We start from the raw sequence: 20,264 nt of genomic DNA, 5'->3' as shown, positions 1-20,264 counted from the left end.
TCCCATGTTTTGATTGCCCAGAAACCTCACTGACTTGGCTAAAAGTTGTAGATAACATGGCGATGTAGCACTTTGTGTGTGCACCTTAACAAAAAGTCAGTTTGTTGAATATTTTGGCTGTGAACTGCGGTGTTCTCTTCTTACATTTCATGTAAAACATTTGTAACCACGAGATGACTGTTTGCTGCACTAGAGCAGAAGAGCTGTACTATATGGCCAAAAGTATGTGAAAAGTATCTGATCATGACACCCATATGTAGGTCTTCCCCAAACTGTTGCCACAAATTTAGAGACACACAGTTGTATAGGATGTCTTTGTATGCTGTAACATTACTGTTTGCCTTCACTGGAACTAAGGGGCCTAAACCTGTTCCAGCATGACAATGCCCCGTGCACAATGCGAGCTCCATGAAAACATGGTTTGCCAAGGTTGAAACTGAATACTGAAACTGAACGTGAACGTGGAATCCCTCAGAGATTAGGTATTGTAGAGCTGTACCTGGTCCCACTGGACCTGTCAAAGTACAAACACTGTGTGCTACAGTAAGAGTCTAGAGAATATTCAAATCCCCAACATTATTCAGTTATAGTCGACACATTAAGCAATGTTAGTGTGACATTGTTTCCCCTTGGTTGCCTTCAGTCGAAAGTGGCCTTGTTGGTTTTAGGGGGTTTTTAGTCACTTAACCATTTCCTTTGGTAGTTTGCCAGAAAGTTCTCTTTGATTGGCTTAAGATCATGTGTAGGTTTGTTTTTAGTTGCCATTTGTAATTCTGACTTCTATCTATATTTAATTTCTTCACATATTCCCAGGTGACAAAATCTCAGTATATACACGGAGATAAAACTGCAACAGTTGTAACGTAGTTATTTATAGTTATCATCAGCAGTACTGCTGAGTGGATGCAGCCCCAGAGCTTTGATTAACTGCAGTGTCCTCAACCCAAGCACTTGCTGCTGATTTGCTGCATTAAGATATAAAACCATCGCCACTAGAAAGCAGAGAAAGCTCCCTAATGTTCTTCCACTTGAAATTAGGTGCAGTAATTAAGGTGCCCTCAGTGTCTAATTGCTGTGTAGCAGGGCCTGGACTCAAGGCTGCTCATTAGTAGCAAGGGCCCTCAAATGGTAACACACAAAGACAGACATAGAAAATAGCAGTCTGTCTTGAGCTGAACCAGCGGACACATGCAGGGCGGATGAGACCATTCTAAACCGTGTGGAAAAAGGTACCAGTTCTCCGGGGCCTTCCCAGGTTGTATTGACCTTGGAAACGAGCACACACAGTATAAACAAACCATTCTAGCCCTCTCTAGGGGCACGCCTCTTTACTGTTGGCAAGGAGAGGGTGTGTGTGTGTGTGTGTGTGTGTGTGTGTGTGTGTGTGTGTGTGTGTGTATGAGAGAGAGAGCATAAAATAACTTCCCACGCCTAGTCGTGGAGATCAGGAGGGTCAGATTTGCTTTGCAACAGAGCTGAAGAACTAAATTCCATCCAGCATTTCACCAAACTTTTTAAGTTTGATTTTAAGGAATAGTACACCATCACATCTTTGTTGCTCCTAGTTAACATAATCCCCATAGTCTCTGTATGAAGTTCTATCCTGTTATCTCTTGTTCTAAACCTCAGCTCACCTCAGCTGATATGTTCTCATCTCTTCAACATCCAGCAGATTTTTGACTGACATTGAGCAAAAGCTTATTCTTCTGATAAACCATTTGCCTTTATTTATCCTACTTTTTTTTTTTTTTTTTTTTTTAAAAAAACAAAAGCTCTTCCTATTTTTACTAGAATGAGTTTCCCTTTGAGCCTTAACACCTCTTCGTCCTCATGCCATCTTGAGGAGCTTTTCAGTAAAGTGCATTTTCACTAAGCGTCGTTGTAATGATGTTTATTGTACCAAGGATACACAGTGGAATCAGTGCAAGTGCTCTTGTGCTTTCCTATGCCCGCGCTCGTCTCCACATCCTGAAGTACATGGCTCAGGGTCACGGTGTCCTCCAGGTGAGTGTATATTATATTCTCTTGTACCACAACGCTGTTGAATTCTCGATTCTGATTGGTCAGAAGGAGCTGATTAACTTCCTATAACAGCAGCTCTGACAGCACTGCCGGCTGCAAGGCAAACCACAGGTTTATATTAATGCGCTCGTTCAAATACATTATCGTTTCTATAGTAACAGCACATTCACCGAGACTTGTATGGTGGAAACTCCACACAATCTAAGCCTAATAATAAACTGTAGAGGCATGTGAGTGAACATCTGTTCGTAGCTGCTACAGCAAAAGTCATAACAGGAACTAACTTGTCCCACAGACGTTTTACAGCATTAAATATAACTATAAACTGATAAAAACTGTCATTCATTTATAAATAAAAAAATTGTAACTGTTGGCAGATAGCTGTGGTATAAGAGTGAAACACTCCGTTATTGGAAAATAATCAACTTTGGGATGGTAAAAGTAACTCTGCTTTGTATCAGGCAATTCCAACAATGATTATTTTCCTATAACCTTAGGGGAAATGTGATTTCAGCCCAACATGCAGTGCGTCGAGTAGTTCAACAAACTCTTGTATTGTTAGGATATTCTGACCTGGTATCTCTGTCCCTTAAGAGTTTGAATGCTTTTTATTTTAAGGAATAGTTTGGTGGTAACTGCGGTTATCTTTTTGATTACAAAACAATTCACAGCAAATATTGCACCTCCTGTCAGTGTTCACTCCTTCCCTGAATGTTAGTGAAAGGATGGGAGGTTTGTCATGAGTGGTTGGGTGGTGTTGGTCCACATCAGGTGCTTTTCCTTCCGTTTAAACAGCCTTGGGGTGTTACAGAAACCAGAGTGGTTTTTTTCCCCTTGTGAGCAGATATTGACAGCTGTCAGAACGTGAGGAGATCTTCACCACACATTACAAAACTAGTTTTGACGTAAAGAGTCCCTGAACCCACCTTTCATATACATATAAAGTGTGTGCGTGCGTGTGTGCGTGCGTGCGTGCGTGTGTGTGCGTGCGTGCGTGCGTGTGTGCGTGCGTGCGTGCGTGTGTGCGTGCATGTGTGCGTGCATGTGTGCGTGCATGTGTGCGTGCATGTGTGCGTGCATGTGTGTAAACACTTGCATGAATCAGATCCTGCTGTTGTAGATTCAGTGTTCCCTCCCTTTCCAAATAACTCGCAAAATTTTAGCATCAGCTTCTTCTTCTTGTGGAGAATCTTCAGCCTGCTAAATTTGAGTGAGTGAGTTTCAGGTCCAACAGATGCTTCGCATATAGAATCCTATACAAATAAACGCCTCTTGACTGGAAATGCTTGACTGTTTTCTCGACTGTTTGCAATTCTTAGAGTCCTGTTAACATTTTTATTTGGCTTCAAAACCAAAAGATCGAATACCATACTGACCAGATGATAGAAGGCAGTCTGGGTACGGTGTCATTCACCTTCCTCACAATAAAGTCTTAAAATGTGTTTTGTAAAATTGATGATAGAAAAAAGGAGTAAGTGAGAGTTGACAAATTTTACTACATGCTTGTGATGTCCTAAGGGCTGGTCTCATGTCTAACATTAGCTTCAGTTGCAGGCGGTTTTGAAACCACTTTTATGATGCTACTTTACTCATATTCAGGCAAATATTTAGTGTTTCCAGCAAATATCCTGCATGGCTGTTTGTTTCCACAGCTTCTAACCACTGCTTTTAACCTCTGTTTTTTGGGTTCAGCTGAAGCGTGTTCGCCATATCAGCGAGAGATCACGAGTTCAAATCAAGGCCAGGAATTCTAGACAGCAAAATTGGCCATGCTGTCTCGGTGGGAGTGATGTTATACTCTCTCCCCTGTCAATCACAGTGACATCAGTGGGCTCATGTATGCAGAAGAGGGTAGATAGCACTTCCCCCCGAGTGAGCGAGTAGCAGTTCAAAAAAGACAAGGTGGCTTCACAAGTAGTGGGTGGGAATTGGAAAATGGAAAGTTGGTAGAAAATGGGGTTTAAATAATCATATTTTTTTTCAGGGGACCCTTTTTTGTTGTTATTGTTGTTGTTGTTGTGGGGCACCAGGCAGTATTCATAATTTTTTTGCAGGCATACCTACAATCGAGTATGATAATAATTATTATTAAAATAAATTAATTTCTTATATAGGAGAAGCTAGATACTGCTGATGACCCATTCTTTCCTCCCTCTCTCACTGTGACATTACTTATGAGAATAACATTCTGATTTCTTATTTAGGCTAGCTGTATTCGATTGTTGTCATGCTTCTGTTGGGTGGGCTTTTTAAAGACTCAGACACAGACCAGTCTCATTGTTAATTGAAGAATGAGAGATTCGCCTCTGCCAGTAGACTAAATAAGAGGGGCAGGCCAGCAGAGTGTAGGTTACGTTTCATGTCATGTCATTGCATTTAGCTGGCTTTTTTTTTCCCCTAGTTAAGCTTTATGTTGACTGGGCCTGATGCTTCTTTTCTTTTTCTCTGGTTTCCTCCACATTTGCATTTTTATAAGCCTTTAAAACAAACATCTGAGGGGAAAAACCCACCAGCATTGACTTGGTGCTATCAGTTGGAAACATGTTCACACTCCATATAAGGAATTGATTCCCCAAGGTTTAGCTCCAACCAGAGTGTGGTTTGTGTACATAGCCTGGAGTTCTAAGGAGTGGCAGATGTTGCTGCTAATCATTGACTATGCAAACATGATTTACAGTCTCTGAATGACTGTTTATTGTGGACAATCAAATTTCCATGAGTGTGCTAAAGTGTTGTAATTGTGCCCAGCAAGTACATGTAGCTTATACCGAGATTTCCATGGATAAGGATAATGAGAGATCCAAAGGATAATGAGAGATCATCTCACAATGTCTGTTCGTGTGTTCATTCTTTATTTACTGTGCCTAAATACAGTGATAGAACTTTAACACCTGTATCTGGGAAGCAAATATGCGAGATATCGTGTCCTGAATTGAAGAGATATGGTCCATTAGGGAGTGTGCCTCACTGTTGTGATAGACTGACTCATTAGTAATGAACGTTTCTGAACATGTCCAGTTACAGAAATGTGTACCTGCTCAGATTTCTTTCGGAGCTTGACGTGCCAGTTGAAAGAACCACTCTCACATCATTAATAGGTGTGAAAGTGTGTTCTTGTACGTGGCTGGTCAGGCACACTTCCCGAGAGGAAGCAGAACTGATAGAATAGATCAGAGTGAAAATTGGAGCAGGACCCAAAAGCCTCTTTGGCACTGTAGGGCTGAATGGTTACAGCTGCCGCATCGGACTCATGAGCTCCGGTACGGTTTCCTTTTCCATTTTGTATGCTGCTCAATCAAAACTAGGATATTTACATTAAATCTTAATAATCCATTGAATATCATTACTAAAAGAAACTATATTAAAGCCACCAGGAACTCATTTGTTTAAGAAGCACACAAAAAATAAATCTGCAGACACGAGCTTGATACTGCTGGATATGTTTGTAGACACAAAATGTAAACTACTATGTAGAAATCACTCAATATATTTAAATCGGTTTTGAGGAAGACATATAGGCTGTAGGAGATCGGATGTCCTTTGTATGGTTTAATAAGATGACCCACTGCAATCATTAAACAGGTTCATTCATTCATTCATTCATTCAGGCAGCACCTCATATGTCCACAATGCACATTTAACTTTCATTCTTATTTTCTTTTTGTTGTTCTAAACTGTTAGACTCATTCTGTCTGCATGCTACTAGATTGCTTTGCTGGTGGCTGTATAACTTTTAGCAGCCCACTTGAGCGCTGCCAGCTTAATGCTGTAAGTTCAGGTCTGAGGAAGAGGAAACACTCCCATTTTCACTTCCTTTTCTACGTAAATACAATATCGTGCATAATAAGTAAGTGACCTTTATTTATATGGCATTTTTCTCTACCTTACTTAGGAAATTAATAAACTTCAATACTTATTTATTTTCACATCATAAAGCCTAATATCATGTATCTACAGTGTGAGCAGGAAGAGGTTGCTCTTAATTATTTGTTTGTTTGTTTGTTTGTTTGTTTGTCTGTTTGTTTTTAATCCAACGGGGGGAGGTTGACTTTTTTTAAATCCCACCTGGTAACTAGAGGCCAAAGCGTATTGATTATTTTTGAATCGGGGTGGCAGGACAAGTATAGCATTATATCAGTGGGAAAGGACAGTAAAGATCCAAATCCTGAGGCACTGTGGTTTATTTATAGTTCCTCTTTATGATGTACTACTTGTGGAACAATGCTTTTGTGCACAAACTTATCTTAATCCTCTGTACTATGAATTCCTCTTCCTCAAGGCAGTGTTCATGAAACGAATTTGAAATTGTATGGATGTAGAGGCAGCCTGTTTGAACTGAATAATAAGGAATCACAGCTTACTTCTAAGTTTACCCCCAGTCTTTCATATTTATTGCTTATTTTCCTTTTGAATATCCGCCCATTTGAAGCGTTAGTATTCAAATGTAGAGATCACTTCTGGGGTTTTTCTTTTGCCCTCTGTCCACAGGAAACATTTCACTGGAAAAGAAAACCATGTCTGGGAGTATTTTGATGCAAAGAGCAATACTGTAGTTGTGTGCAAATAATGATTTATATAATAGTTGGAACTAAAAAGGTTCAGATGTTTTTACTTGTCATTTCGCTTGACAAAAAAGATAATACATTTCAGTCCAACTAATAAGATACCTCGGGCCAGTTTTACACCACAAGTGTTACACCCACAGGATGTCACGCCCACTCTGGAGCGCTATAGTGGGTACTGTTCTAGGGTGAAGCAATCATTTCAGTGTTTTCATTTACTGGTTTAGTAAAAGTAGCATGCACATATCTTTATAGACCATCAGATTATTATTAACATGCATTCCCACTGTTAAGTTTTGTGTTTTTTTACTCTTTAACTGTGACAATCCAAACTTTGACATAGTTTGAATTTTAACTGATGCCTGTACTGTTTGAGTTCTCTTCTACACATGTATACTGTAATGTCTGGGTTGTAAAGGATGGGTTCCCTGCTGTGTCTGGTTCCTCTCAATGTTTCTTCATACTCTATCAGAGAATTTTTCCTTGCCAGGGTTGCCTCTGACTTTGCTTAGTAGGGATCAAATCTACATCCAGAAAAAAAGTCTGTTTAAATTGATCTACAGATAAAATTTAATTTTAAGTGGATTGAATAGACATGATGCCCCATTTCCTAAGACGTTTAACCGAATATCCATTCATTAACCGTTATGGATGTGAATATTAAAATTATGCAAAAGGACTTCCCTCATTTATGTGCTTGTCATGCTATTTGGATTAAAAGGTACATTGCACAAGTTAGTATATATAGTTAATATAAATAAATAAGCTGAGAATCTTCCTTACAGCATCTGTCCAGTCTCCTGCGCCACGCCTGCACTCTCTCAGGCATTGAGGATCTTTTTGAATGTGCATTTTAGATTAAGGGCCCTAGAAGAGCTTCATTTGCATTAGTGTGCAGTTCAGAGGAAATAGGATATAGGTAATCTTCTCAGCAAAAAGTTTTTCAGGTATATTCCTGCTTCCGGTTCATACTGAGAGAGCCATTCTTCCATTCTTCATACTACAATTTCAGCAAGAGAAAAGACTTGCTATAGCATTTCCATCTCCTTTAGGCTTTAATTCTATGCTTCCGTACATTCATTGGGCAAACAGAAGTATTTAATACCCACTCAAGATTAAGGAGTTTGAGGAAGTATTGAGTGTCTGCATGATTAGTCACTTCTTGTTAAAAAATCTCTCTTGTCTTTGCTTGCTTTGCCTGCCTGAAGTGTAAAATCAACCCTGAACATTTGCATATTAATCTTTATAATTAACATCTGATCTCCAGTGGGGCCAAGACTTATTTTGCAATAGAATTATGAGTTGACTTGTTTTTGTTTGTTAAAGTCTTTCATCAACGTGTTGGGCTATTTTCACTTTGGTTAACAGTTTCATACATTACCCACAGTGCCATTCGATAGTTCTGATAGTGGTGCCAGTGAGATTTAGTTCTTACTTTGTCTCTACATAAATAGATCAATGCAGCAGCACTTTAGCCTTTAGTCTGTCCAGCTTTCTCACCTCCTCATCTCTACACTCTGCTCAAACAGATCAGGTTACGAAGCTTTAGGTTTCATGCTAATACCACCATCTACGCCATTGTGCTTGTCATCTCGTTGAGCACTACGTAGCCGAGCCGAGTCTCAGCCATAAATCAGCACAACTTCGTCATATGCATTGCATTCTGGAACATTGAGTCCAGGGTTTGCTGTCTCCAATACTACATTGAACTTCTCATTAATGTGACACCGAACATCGCTGGACAATGGTAAGTGAGAAAAGAAACTCTCGTTCTCTTGTTTTTAACACAAAATCTTACCATTATTCGTTATGTCTGAGATTTAAAAAAAAAAAAAAAATTCTGTTAAAGACTACTCTAACTGTGCTAGCAATGTCCTCCTGTGCATGTGTGTGTTTCTGGGTGGAGTCTTCCTTTAAGACTAATGTGAATTATGACCATTGCTCATAACCTGCTGAGAAAAATTAAGGGGAAAAGGCACACCATGAAATATTGATGCTTTCTTGGATAAATCTCTGTTCTGGATGATTGTTCATAAAAGTAACATGTTAGTTTTTAGTGCCTGATTAGTGTCTACTTCAGGGTACTGTTATCTCCTGTAGTTGAATATTAAACTGGGCTTTGTTTTGGTCTTCTCGGGTTTCCCAAACTCAGGACATGTTTACCTTTAAGTGGTTGTGTAACTTGGGTAAATATGGGTTAGTCTTCAAAAACAAACGCACACTCTTATTTCCACTTAATCTGACAAGGATATCTTTGCCTGGCACCCGGAGCTAGCTGTGATCCCTGTGAGAGCTTCCCTATAAAAGCACCCTTAAGCAAGTTACAGAAATAAGATAGCTATCTATGTTAGATACAGTTGAGTGCATAACACATGAAGAATATTACAACTGACAGAATCCAAAAGCTGCTCAGGGAATTCACAAAGGTCTTGGAGGTGGTTTTAAAGACATAGTGTCCTTACAACGTATAATTTATTAGAGAATATTTATTTCAGAAAGAGAGATGGCAACTTTTAGTATGATATTTGTATTTTTTCCACAAGTGCAAGAAGACGCAATTAAATTTGTCATCATACAAACGTTTGCTATCAACTGAAGATAGCAGTACTGCGGTAATGGCTTCTCTACTCACCAAAACTGGACAGCTGAAGATTGGAAAAACTTTTTGTTTTGTTTTTTAATCTTCACCTGTCCAGTTTCAGGAAGCCTGTGTCCACTGTAGCCTCAGATTCCTGTTTTTGGCTGGAATCTCTGCTGTTACAGCTCATTTTGTGTCAAGGTGTGATGTGTTTTGTGGGTTCTTAGATGCTTTTCTCCTCACCACGGTTGTAAACAGTGGTTAATTGAATGTAGCCTTCCAATCAGCTCAAACCAGTCAGTCCATTTTCCTCTGACTTCTCTTATCAATAAGGCATTTCTGCCTGCAGAACTGCCGCTCACTGGATGTACTATTTATCACACCATTCTGTGTAAACTCTACATACTGTTGTATGTGAAGATTGCAGGAGATCATCAGGATCTGAAATACTTAGACCGGCCCATCTGACACCAACAACCAAGTCATGGTAAAAGTTACTGATATAACACTTTTTTCCCAATTCTGATGTTTAATGTGAGCATTAATTGAAACTCTTGGCCTGTATCTTGCATGATTTTATGCAGTGCGCTGCTGCCACATGATTGGCTGCTTGGATAATTGCATGAATGCGCAGGTGTAAAGGTCTTCCTATTGAAGTGCTCAGTCAGATGTAGATGTGTCCCACTTAGGTTATTGGTTGTTGCATCCGGGCTTGACACTTGTGCAGAGATGCATGCTTCCTTAATTCAGACTAAAGAAGCATTGATAAGAAGACACCTGATGCCCAAAAAATGCCCAGTCATTCTTTTTTGACCGCCATAAAAGACAGAAAGTCCTGGAATACACTTTAGCTGTTCCTAATCAAGTAAGATTTAAACTTAAAGCCTTATCTCCTGTTGCCATATTCCTATTATTTTTTTATTTTAGTTTAATTAATATCAGGACATTTCTTGAATATGATTAATAGTTTTACCCAGTTAATTTCTAACAATGCGTGAAGGCTCAGAAAGCTTTGTCCTTGGTTTTCTGTTTGTCATTTAACTTAAAGGTCACTGGCTGTAACTCTATGATTCTTTAACTCGCTTTAACTGAGCTTAACTTGACTTTCATGTGACTTATATTCTGTTTGGCTTTAGTTCATATTGCACATACTCAATACTTAAGTGGTCTTGTGTACACTCAGAATAGAAAAAGCCGGTCGCATAGGGCATCTTACGAGGTTCGCGTGTGGTTGTCCACCATGGTATTGCCAGGAGCAGCTGACCAGTCTGCAGATCCAAAGTGAGCAATGGGCTTTAATCCGCAAAGGAAAATTTAAGGCTGTTAGTGAAGCACGAGGTCAGCAGGGCCATGCTTAAATCCCAAACCGGAAGCTGGTTTCCTGTAGACTCTCCCTGTTCTGTCTGCCAGCTTCAGCAGGCACTGGGTTTGACCTCTGTTATCATCTTAAAAGGGGTTCAGTGTGAATGTATTTCTCAAGTGGATGTTCCTGTGAGGCCGGTAGCAGTTGGATGTGGTTTAAAGTTGGTATAGGATCAGATTGCTATATTAAGGGCCTGCTGCAGGTACAAAATTGATTTTTTTTTAATACATTTAGGAGTATACACTGATCATCCATAAAATTAAAACCACTGACAGGTGAAGTGAATAACATTAATTATCTTTTTACAATGGCACCTTCCAAGGAGTGGGGTATATTGAGCAGCAAGTGAACAGTCAGTTCTTGAAGTTGATGTGTTGGAAGCAGGAAGAATGGGCAAGTGTAAGGATCTGAGCAACTTTGACAAGGGCCAAATTGTGATGACTAGACGATTGGGTTGGAGCATCTCTAAAATGGCAGGTCTTGTGGGGTGTTGCCGGTATGCAGTGGTTAGTACCTACCAATAGTGGTCCAAGGAAGGACAACCGGTGAACTGGCGACAGGGTCATTCCCCAGGTCATATTCGATCGAGCATCTGTGGGATGTGCTGGACAAACAAGTCCAGTCCATGGAGGACCTACCTCACCACTTACAGGACTTACAGGATCTGATGCAAACATCTTGGTGCCGGATACCACAGCACACCTTCAGAGGTCTTGTGGAGTCCATGCCTCGACAGGTCAGAGCTATTTTGGCAGCACAAGGGGGGCCTACACAATATTAGGCAGGTAGTTGTAATGTTGTGGCTGATTGGTGCATATCACACATCTCCCATCCTTTGCTGTGTTACTTTGGGACAATTTACTACTAATAATTAGGAATGCATCATTACTGATGATGTTATCGTTTATCTGTCCAATACCGTGCTCATTTACTCCTATTTGCAGAAAAATGCTCCGTTATCAACGTCCAATACCACGTGATACTATTTGATGTCTTGTCTTGCACTCCCCCTTATACCCATTGGTATGTTGTCTGTATAGTCTGTTTATTGTTTATGTACAGTCTTCAGAGCTGCCACCTCTCATTTCACTGCATTTTTGAACCTGCTACAAATGCACATTTGACAAACCTTTGAATCTTGAATCTTAACGTAAGCTTAGTGTATGTTGACACAGTAATGAACAGATGACAAATGACAATGACCCAGAAGTTTTTCATGATTAATGATGGCAATCAAAGCAAAGAAATATATATGGTCTGTCCACAGAAAGAGCCAAAAATGTATCATTATTTCATGCTGACATGGATCAAGATGTTAGCTTTTTTTAATTGCTTAGGAATAAATTGTGTATATACATCTAAAATTCTTTTTTTTTTTTTTATTTTATTTTGGGGTGATACACTTGGATTTTTAAGACTAGCTCTAATTAAGTTTGTGATTCACACTTAAACATAAATGCGTTTAAATCCGACTTCCCAGTCAGAACCCAGACAGCTGTTAACATCAGGATAACAGTATCAGCCCAAGTGCAATCTCAGCATTGGATTTGTTAAAAGGTAACTGAGAAAACATGTCAGCTGCTAGGATGAAGCTGTTTTTTCCATGAGATCTCTGTAAAGGGAGTTGGTGCTAATGGTTTATATCACTGTTGAGGGGTCACTAGAGGACAAGTGTAGTGGATATACTGCCCAGTGGTGCCCACTGACCTGTCAGCCCTGTATTCCATCTCTAACATTTATTTACCAGGTCCTGGAAAAAGACTACTCAGGTGTGCCTGTGCAGAGGAATGAAAGGTTAGATATGCATGTGGCTGCCAGCAGTGCTGCTAGATTACGTGCTGACATATAAGCAGCATTGTTAATATTAAGCTTTCTTATTCATTCACACATATAAACATATTAACTTGTCATACATATTAGCTTGCCCTGAGTAGCTTTTGAATGAGATAAATATTACTCTGAGATAAACTACAGTTCTGCTGGTTTTGCTTTTAATAACTAAACAGTAGATATCCGTGAGTCATGCACAACTCCAGCACACATTATGTAGGGCAGCTGACATGAGGGACTAATGTAGCATGGCCAGGAAACGGCTTTTTAAGTAACGTTGCTTTGTCAGTTTTGCTGTTTTTGCATACTGTATTTATTTAGCCTAGTTGGGTTTTTCTTCCACTACCCTGCTACTAACAGCCTTGTAATCATCTTAGCAAATGACAACCAGATGTTGAGCCAATCAAATCCTTGTAGTGCCTCTTGTACCCTCCTCCAGCAGTGTTATTGACCTGCAGTTGGTCTGGCGGGCTGCCAGTCAGTGTGTGTGCAGTCAGAGCTGCAGTGCCAGAAAACGCGAGAGAGAAACAGAGTGGCGTTTTGTAACACTGCACCTGAAAGACTTGCAGGCACACACACATCTCCTCAGACGCTCACTGCGGTAGGAGGGCTATTTTTAGAACACTTCCAAGAGCAGAAATGAGATTCGGAATAACTTGACTCCTGTGCTCGACACTGCATCATATAAACACCCTTATTATTCTTATCATAGTAAGGAAAAGAAAACAAAACTAACTGGATAAATATGAGATAGAAATGTTATTAAAAGAGACAGTCAGTGTGATTAGCCCATGACTGACGGCTTTTTCTTATTTTCTGTATTAGTCATCTTCCTTTCCGTATTTGTTTGCATATTTAATTGTGTAATTGCTCCAAGACATTTTTGTACTAGAAACAATACATTCCAGGGGTGGACAAAGGATAAATTCGGTAGCTAGCACAGTGTGCTGTCCAGTCCCATGTTTTGTTGCCCAGAATGCTAACTGAGCAGGCTAAATAAGTAGCAGTGTAAGAGCTAATGTAATGTAATAATACATGGCAAGCTAGTTAGCTAGTTAATACAGACTAAGGGAAACGAATAAGTATATGAATTCCCAGTGTTTTATGCTGTGGAAACATATAAAATTCAATACATGTAATCCATTTCTCTGCAGACTGACAGCCTGGCAGGCGGGATGAAGGAGGAGAACCTGTTCCGGCGGCGTTTCTCTCTGTGTCCCACAGCCACCACTCCACCCAAAATAGATCCACGTGCTCTCGGCCGGAACCTGTCGTACGGAGGGGACAATGATGTCGACCCGATCAGCCCAGGTACATGCCACTAATGTTCTCAGCGATGGTGCTGCACTTGTGCTTTAGTAAGTGAGCCTAAGTGACCCATACTGTTACTATGGGCATCATTGTGTGATTTACAGTTGGTACCTTGTTTTGATTCAGACCTTAGACCATTGATCTTATTAACATCTCATGTTAATCATTACGAGTTCGAATTCAGAAGACGCCACAGCCATCTGTGCCCAGGCTCCAAGGGAGCACAATTGGCCATGCTCTCTGCGGAACTAGCCAATCGTGGGCATCTGTGAGTTCATGTATGTGGAAGAGGGTAGACAGCGCTTTCCTCCGAGTTTGTTATGCTGCCTGGTGATACAGCTTTACAGATGGGTATTAGTCTCACTCTTGCTGTCACGTATTACACTTTAGATTTAAGAATTTAGATCAACATAACCTGTCTGATGCTAAAAAGTCACTTTATAGGGAAAGAGTAGTGATATGTTTCAGTTTCTTTCAAAATATTTTAAGTAAAGGTATTAGGTGAAGGAAAAACTGACAAAGTACATATAGTAATTAAAAACCAGGATTAACAAAATAATAGAATTTTATGTCCCTACTTTGCCCATCACACTGCATGTCCAATCACTGCTGATACGTTGAAATGTGGCCTGATTCTAAAAATATTACCTATAATCCATATTTTTGCTTTGTTAAATGTATATCATTTGTATTTATCTTTGCCTTGTCTACACTCTGAATGCATGAAGTGGAAGTGCTTGCTCAGGTGGGTGTGTGTGTACATGTGTGTGCATGTACTGCAGGCAGTGAGTCGGAGAAGAATGGTTTGCCTTTACCGAGAGATGAGGTCAGCCCAGGCCAGTCTCCCAGCAGTGCTGTGAGTCACCCTTCCTTCTTCCCATCAGTTAAAATGTGTCTGAAAATATTTCCACCCAATTCACTGCTTTTAAAAAAAAAACAAAAAAAAAAAAACAATCAACAGCCTTACTTGTTGATTGCTGTTACTGAAGGACAGTGGTTACTTAAATGACTGATTATTTATTCATGTCACTGTGTTCATTGTGTTTGTTTAGCCTCCTCAGTGGCAAGCCTAAAGCTCAGTTAGTTGCAGCAAATCAGGTTTAGATAGATGTTGAGGTGCTAATTTGCCAAAAATGAAATAACAGCTTGATGTGAGGTTATGGAGCGAGTATCATTGTCGTAAGTATAAGGCCTTAAGACAACGGCTGGGCAAATCCGCCCCTATAAGATAACTGTGCCTCCAGTGCCTGCATATTAAAGTAGATGAGACACTGTGGATATGGTAAGATTAAAAAGCAGTATTTATAGACATCATCTGTATAAGCGTAGAACAAAACCAGGTTCGAGCATTGAAGCACAGCTTCCTCTAGTTAAGAAGCTAATTTTGGGCTACGGAGGCAGTCATCCTCCTCGTCTCGTTCTCTGAGCTTCAGCTGACATCCGCAGCTGACTGCACAGACCTGCTGAATTTAGCTGCCTGCAGTTTTGGTCAGATTGAAAGGAAAATGCTGTTGTTAAAGATGGCTTCTCTTTCAGTCTAACATAATTACTGGGCTGGTGAGTCTAAACATAGAGGTAAGTGGTAGTGGTAGACTGATGGTGGCCTGTGGTGGTGTATGATCTTATTTCTCTTTTTTCTTGCTCTATCTCTGATACATTCACTTACTCTGCTTCAATCTTGTCTCCTTATTTCTCTTGTGTAGTCAGAATCAAAGATGTTCATAGGTTTGGAGAAGGAGAGCTCCTCACCCACTGAAAAGCTGGCCAGGAAGGAATCTCTAAAGGTACAATGTATATCCTGCCATTTTTAAAATCATTACCTTGTGGTGGCTTTCTTAAAGGCAAAAGCTTCAAGAGGTCTGTTGCTAATTTGTTGGCTGGTGCTGTATTTGTTATTCCCGTGATACGTTAACAGTTGTCTATGGATCTCTGACACTCTGACTTGACAGGAGGACATTGCTAGTACAGTTACAATGGAGTGTAATAGGAGAAGAAATTTCAACAGTCTCAACTATGAAGGATTAATGTTCAGATTTTCACTGTTAGCTCAGAAAAACAAAAGATCAAGGGCTTATTTTCTCACTCACCATTTTCCAGCGATGTTGAATGTCACTGTAATGAGAAATGTAAAATGTAGCTATAAAACAGTTATAGCAGAGACCCAGCTCAGCTAATTAGTGATCTATGAGATGGCGAGCGTGATGGCGTCCATTTAGAGCAGAGTGTACAGATGAGGAGGTGATGGAACTTCCTTTAATGCCCCTATTTTTACACCACAAACTTATTAGCGTGCGAGTCCTAAAACGTGACACAGAGTGTCTACTCTTATCTGTAATGGGGCAGTGTGACAGCACATTTTCATTCCAACCAAGCATGAACACACCACAGATCGATTGTTGTCAGGTGTGCATTTGATTGGTTAGAATATAAACCTGCAGGAAAGATTGGACAGACTTGACAGAAAGGGCTGTGATTGATGCTGATAGATGATAGATGCAGTGTTCTAGAGTTTTCAGAGCACCGTGTCTGTATCTCTGTCCCCTCCTAGTGGTGTCATAGCGAACATGCTTTTGTTGTGTGTGTTTGTTTGTGTGTGTAGGGAGGGGGGGTTGGTGTTTTTTCTTGTTGGCTTACTACATTTTACATTTGGCCCACTACATGGTCTTTAATTTTTCTTTCCAGGTTCAAAAAAAGAATTACCGTCAGGAAAAGAAGAGGGCAGCCAAAGAACTATTCAGTGCTCTAAAGGACCCCAGTGTGGTCATAATTTCTAACTGGTTAAAGGTATAGAAACTTTTCTCATGGTTTCAGTTTTCTTTTAGTAAGGTTTCCAGATAAATGGCTTAATGCAGATATTGCTGTTTGTCCGTTAGATCCGGGGGACACTGAAGAGCTGGACGAAGCTGTGGTGCGCTCTGAAGCCTGGGGTTCTCCTGATCTATAAAACCCCTAGCTCCGAGCACTGGGTGGGGACTATCATACTAAATGCCTGCAAACTGATTGAACGGCCCTCGAAGAAAGATGGCTTCTGCTTCAAACTTTACCACCCCTTGGAGAAGTCCATCTGGGCCATGAAGGTTAGACAATGATGTAATTTAATGATTTATAAACACCATCTCTTTATTCTAGTGCATGTCACTCTTGCATGGTGATCCTGAAAATGAGCAGGACTTTGCAATTTAAATAAAATAAATTGTCTCTGCATGCTTCATTAAATTCGATGGTTTTATCGGTGTGATAATTGGAAGGCAGTTAATTAATTGGTTGATTAATTAATCCCAGGGCCCTAAAGGAGAGACCGTTGGCTCCATTACACAGCCTCTTCCTAGCAATTACCTGATTTTTAGAGCAGCATCTGAGTCTGATGGTGAGTACATATGCATGTGTATGTAAGTATGTTACAGGCCAAACACTCCAGAAATGAACCAGAAAATTAGATTGGAACCTTTTGTCATATATCTAATATAACAATATCATCCATACCAAGGTCTAGGTATCTCAAAGCCTGTTAATAGTATAGTGTATTTTCTTATATTGTTTAGCATGTGACACATTATACGTATATGCCCTGACCAAGACAAGTGCTTTATGTCTAACGTGCCTTTATGTCAATTATTGCTGTTGCCCTTCCCAAAAATAGTCTATGCTCAAGTGTCACCCGTTCTTCATTGCATAATCTCATCTGGATACTGTAGATTTGTACCTATGAACTGCTGCTGTAATCATAAAGACTGTCCTGTGCTCATCCCACGACTCTTATTCATAATATGATTATATTGAACATCATTTCATTACACTAGTGTAATGTTTAACTTTATAATATACAACTGTAGAAGAGAAATGATTTATAATCAAAAAGATAAGCTCCCTTTTGAGTCTGGCTCCTCTCAAGCCTTCTTCCTCATGCTCATGTATCAGAGTTTCTTGCTACTGTCACTTCTGGCTTGTTCAGTAGGGATCTAAGCCTACACCCGGAGTTCTGTAAAGATACATTGGGATAATGTCTGTTGTTAAAAGTGCTATATAAAAATCTGAATTGAATAGATTTATTTATTTATTTATTTTTTCTTGTGCATCATTGGTGGAGCCTGTAGCTTCTCTTAGAATTCAGTTGAGAGATATTGTGGTACATTTCCTGTAGATTTGAACAAAAATGTGTTTTGTTCATGCAAGCTTGTAACTGTTGCTGTCCTGTTTTTTTTTTTTAATGCACAAATTTCTCATATACATCAAGTGGCACTGCTAAAGGTATCACAGGAATTGTGCATAGCATTTGATAAAAATACTAGATAGATTTATTTTTTGTTGTGTGTCCACATACCCTATAGTAACCTACGTCTCTCAAAGGAGCCTCTCGTAATCAGATCTCAGCAGTGAACATAAAAAAACTATCAAATGGCAGCTGAGTAATTTACACCATTATGCCTGGCTGCTAGTTCATCATGACTTGGCTAGAAGGTGAAAGTAACAACAAGAGTTGTATAAACAGTGTCTTAACATTTACTGTTTGTGCAGAATAGCCTACAAAGCCATGTTATATAACACTCTTGAGCACTGAAATAAAATAATGTAAATTGCAATTGTAAACTAAATAGCAAGCATTGTTTCAAGGTGTTCAGGACATAACATTATTCAACTCTTTACAGAAATGTAGCTACAGACCCTCACTGAAACTCTTATTCATGCCAAAGTCATGTGAGATATTAAGCTAACTAGATGATCTATGTTATACCAGAAAAAGTCTGGTTTACTTTGAAAGTGCTGGAAAAAACGTCGCTATATAAACCCTGGTAGCGGAGAATTGGTTTCCTAATCCTACATAGCTACACAGTTTATCTAAACTTGATAAATAATTGAATAGTATGTTGGTTTTGGCATGGTTAGACCTAACCTTGTCTCTCGTATGCACAGGCCGTTGCTGGATGGATGCGTTGGAGTTAGCACTCAGCTGTTCCAGCCTGTATAAGCTGACTGCTAAGAGCTGCAGGGACGGGGACCTGAGCAGCTCCTCCGAGTCCTCCCATATACTCCAGCTCCTGCAGTCCACTGCACTTAGTGAACAGGAACTGCTACAGTGAGTGATAGATTAACACACACACTTACATACACACACAGCAACCCCAAGACATCAAATTCACTATTCTCTATTATGGATCTCTATCTATAGGCTGGTCCTTTTCTCTGGACTGAGTTCTTTACTTGACTGACATTCTCAGTGGATCCTCCATTTCCTCAATAGGTATAGACTTACCCTGTATCCACAACAGACATGTCGCATCAAGATCTGTTAAATCACATCGGCTTAGTTTGATAGCTACCATGTTAGGTTCTCTCAGTCTCCAGGAAGTCCCTCTAACAACCACTCCCACTTCTCAGCCAAGCTGTGCAGACCTTTCTGTTTACTCATTACACTCACCAGTTGCTCATTACTTCCTTCGTTTCTTGTATAAATGCCCCTCAGTTTGTAACACACCTTGCTGTAAGAATAAGAAATCACATTGCTGAATCTTGTTTGCTCTCAAGCCTTCATTATTAAGCCTATTTTGTCCATAGGAGTCTGTCAGCTGTAATTATAAAACATGACCTGAAACAGTGGGACAGTGTACAGCCAGCAGGCCTATATTTGTGTTTATTGTGTTTATTGATACTGGTGTGAAATGAGTATTATACAGTACACACACTGCTATGCAATAACGGGTTTTAAATAAAGTGGACAAGGTATAAACAGGCACGAAACAATCCATGATTTCAGTGGATTTCTATGGATTTTATTCTTGTTTTACACCCCTTAGTGGGAAAAAATGTAAAACAAGGGCATACGTACTGGGATTCGATGCCTCACAAACGTGCCTGTGATGTGCTGGGTGTGGATTGGAAGTCTTGCTAAAATGAAATTGACCATGACTCATGACGTAGCGCTTAACATGACACGTCTGAATTGGTCTTTAGTGTATTGTGAAATATACTCTTCATCATACCATCATATTGCAAATAGTGGTATGACCTGTGTCCTAACAAACCATGACCAAGAAGTTAGTTGACATATGCCTTACTTTCATAAGTCTGTTGAAATTCTCGTCTGGAAGTGATGCCACATTGGCTTAATGTGAGGTGTCAGACACTGTCTTTTAGTTTGCTCAGGTCAAAACACACATAATTCAAAATACAATGCATCACTCAGTTTAAACCACTTTATCTCAGTGTAGAGTAGACAACACTCCCAGTTCTTTAAAACTTTATTTATAATATTTTAGTTGGAATATTAAGAAACCTTAATATTCTTAGTATCTTTAACCTTAGTATCCTTAAGAAACTAGATTTTAGTTCTGTTCATAAAATAAGAAAAGTGGAACAGTTTCTAAAACAGGTACTTAATATAAGGCAGAGACGGTATTACACCTCTCAGAATGAATTTCACTGTTTGAGTACTAATCCATAATTTTCATAATATTTACATGCTTGAATGCAAAAAATACACATTTGAATATTTATCTTGTGCTTCACTTTGAGTGGCCGAATATAAGTCTATTGAAACATGTTTTTGTAATATTAGGGGCAGCTTAGGATTAACATAAGTTATCTACAGTAATGCATATTT

The 20,264-nt window shown here is 39.6% G+C and overlaps 1 protein-coding gene across 3 annotated transcripts in view; it reads left to right on the top strand.

The window, feature by feature from the left end:
- osbpl5 (oxysterol binding protein-like 5) overlaps window positions 1-20,264 on the top strand; it is a 34,752-nt gene that overhangs the window by 7,014 nt on the left and 7,474 nt on the right. The window contains exons 2-9 of one of the 3 annotated variants that reach the window (XM_053236815.1): window positions 8,114-8,331; window positions 13,510-13,666; window positions 14,395-14,522; window positions 15,370-15,450; window positions 16,349-16,450; window positions 16,540-16,743; window positions 16,949-17,033; window positions 18,578-18,740. In XM_053236815.1, the coding sequence (XP_053092790.1) occupies window positions 8,329-8,331; window positions 13,510-13,666; window positions 14,395-14,522; window positions 15,370-15,450; window positions 16,349-16,450; window positions 16,540-16,743; window positions 16,949-17,033; window positions 18,578-18,740 (923 nt within the window). In that variant the 5' untranslated portion in view covers window positions 8,114-8,328. The remainder of the gene's footprint in view (window positions 1-8,113; window positions 8,332-13,509; window positions 13,667-14,394; window positions 14,523-15,369; window positions 15,451-16,348; window positions 16,451-16,539; window positions 16,744-16,948; window positions 17,034-18,577; window positions 18,741-20,264) is intronic. The other 2 variants (XM_026918939.3, XM_053236816.1) reach the window with 2 other exon arrangements.

This window comes from Pangasianodon hypophthalmus, chromosome 9, assembly GCF_027358585.1.
Source record: "Pangasianodon hypophthalmus isolate fPanHyp1 chromosome 9, fPanHyp1.pri, whole genome shotgun sequence".
Lineage (NCBI taxonomy): Eukaryota > Metazoa > Chordata > Actinopteri > Siluriformes > Pangasiidae > Pangasianodon > Pangasianodon hypophthalmus.
Note: the sequence above shows the minus strand (reverse complement) of the source record. Positions and strands in the feature narration are given on the sequence as shown.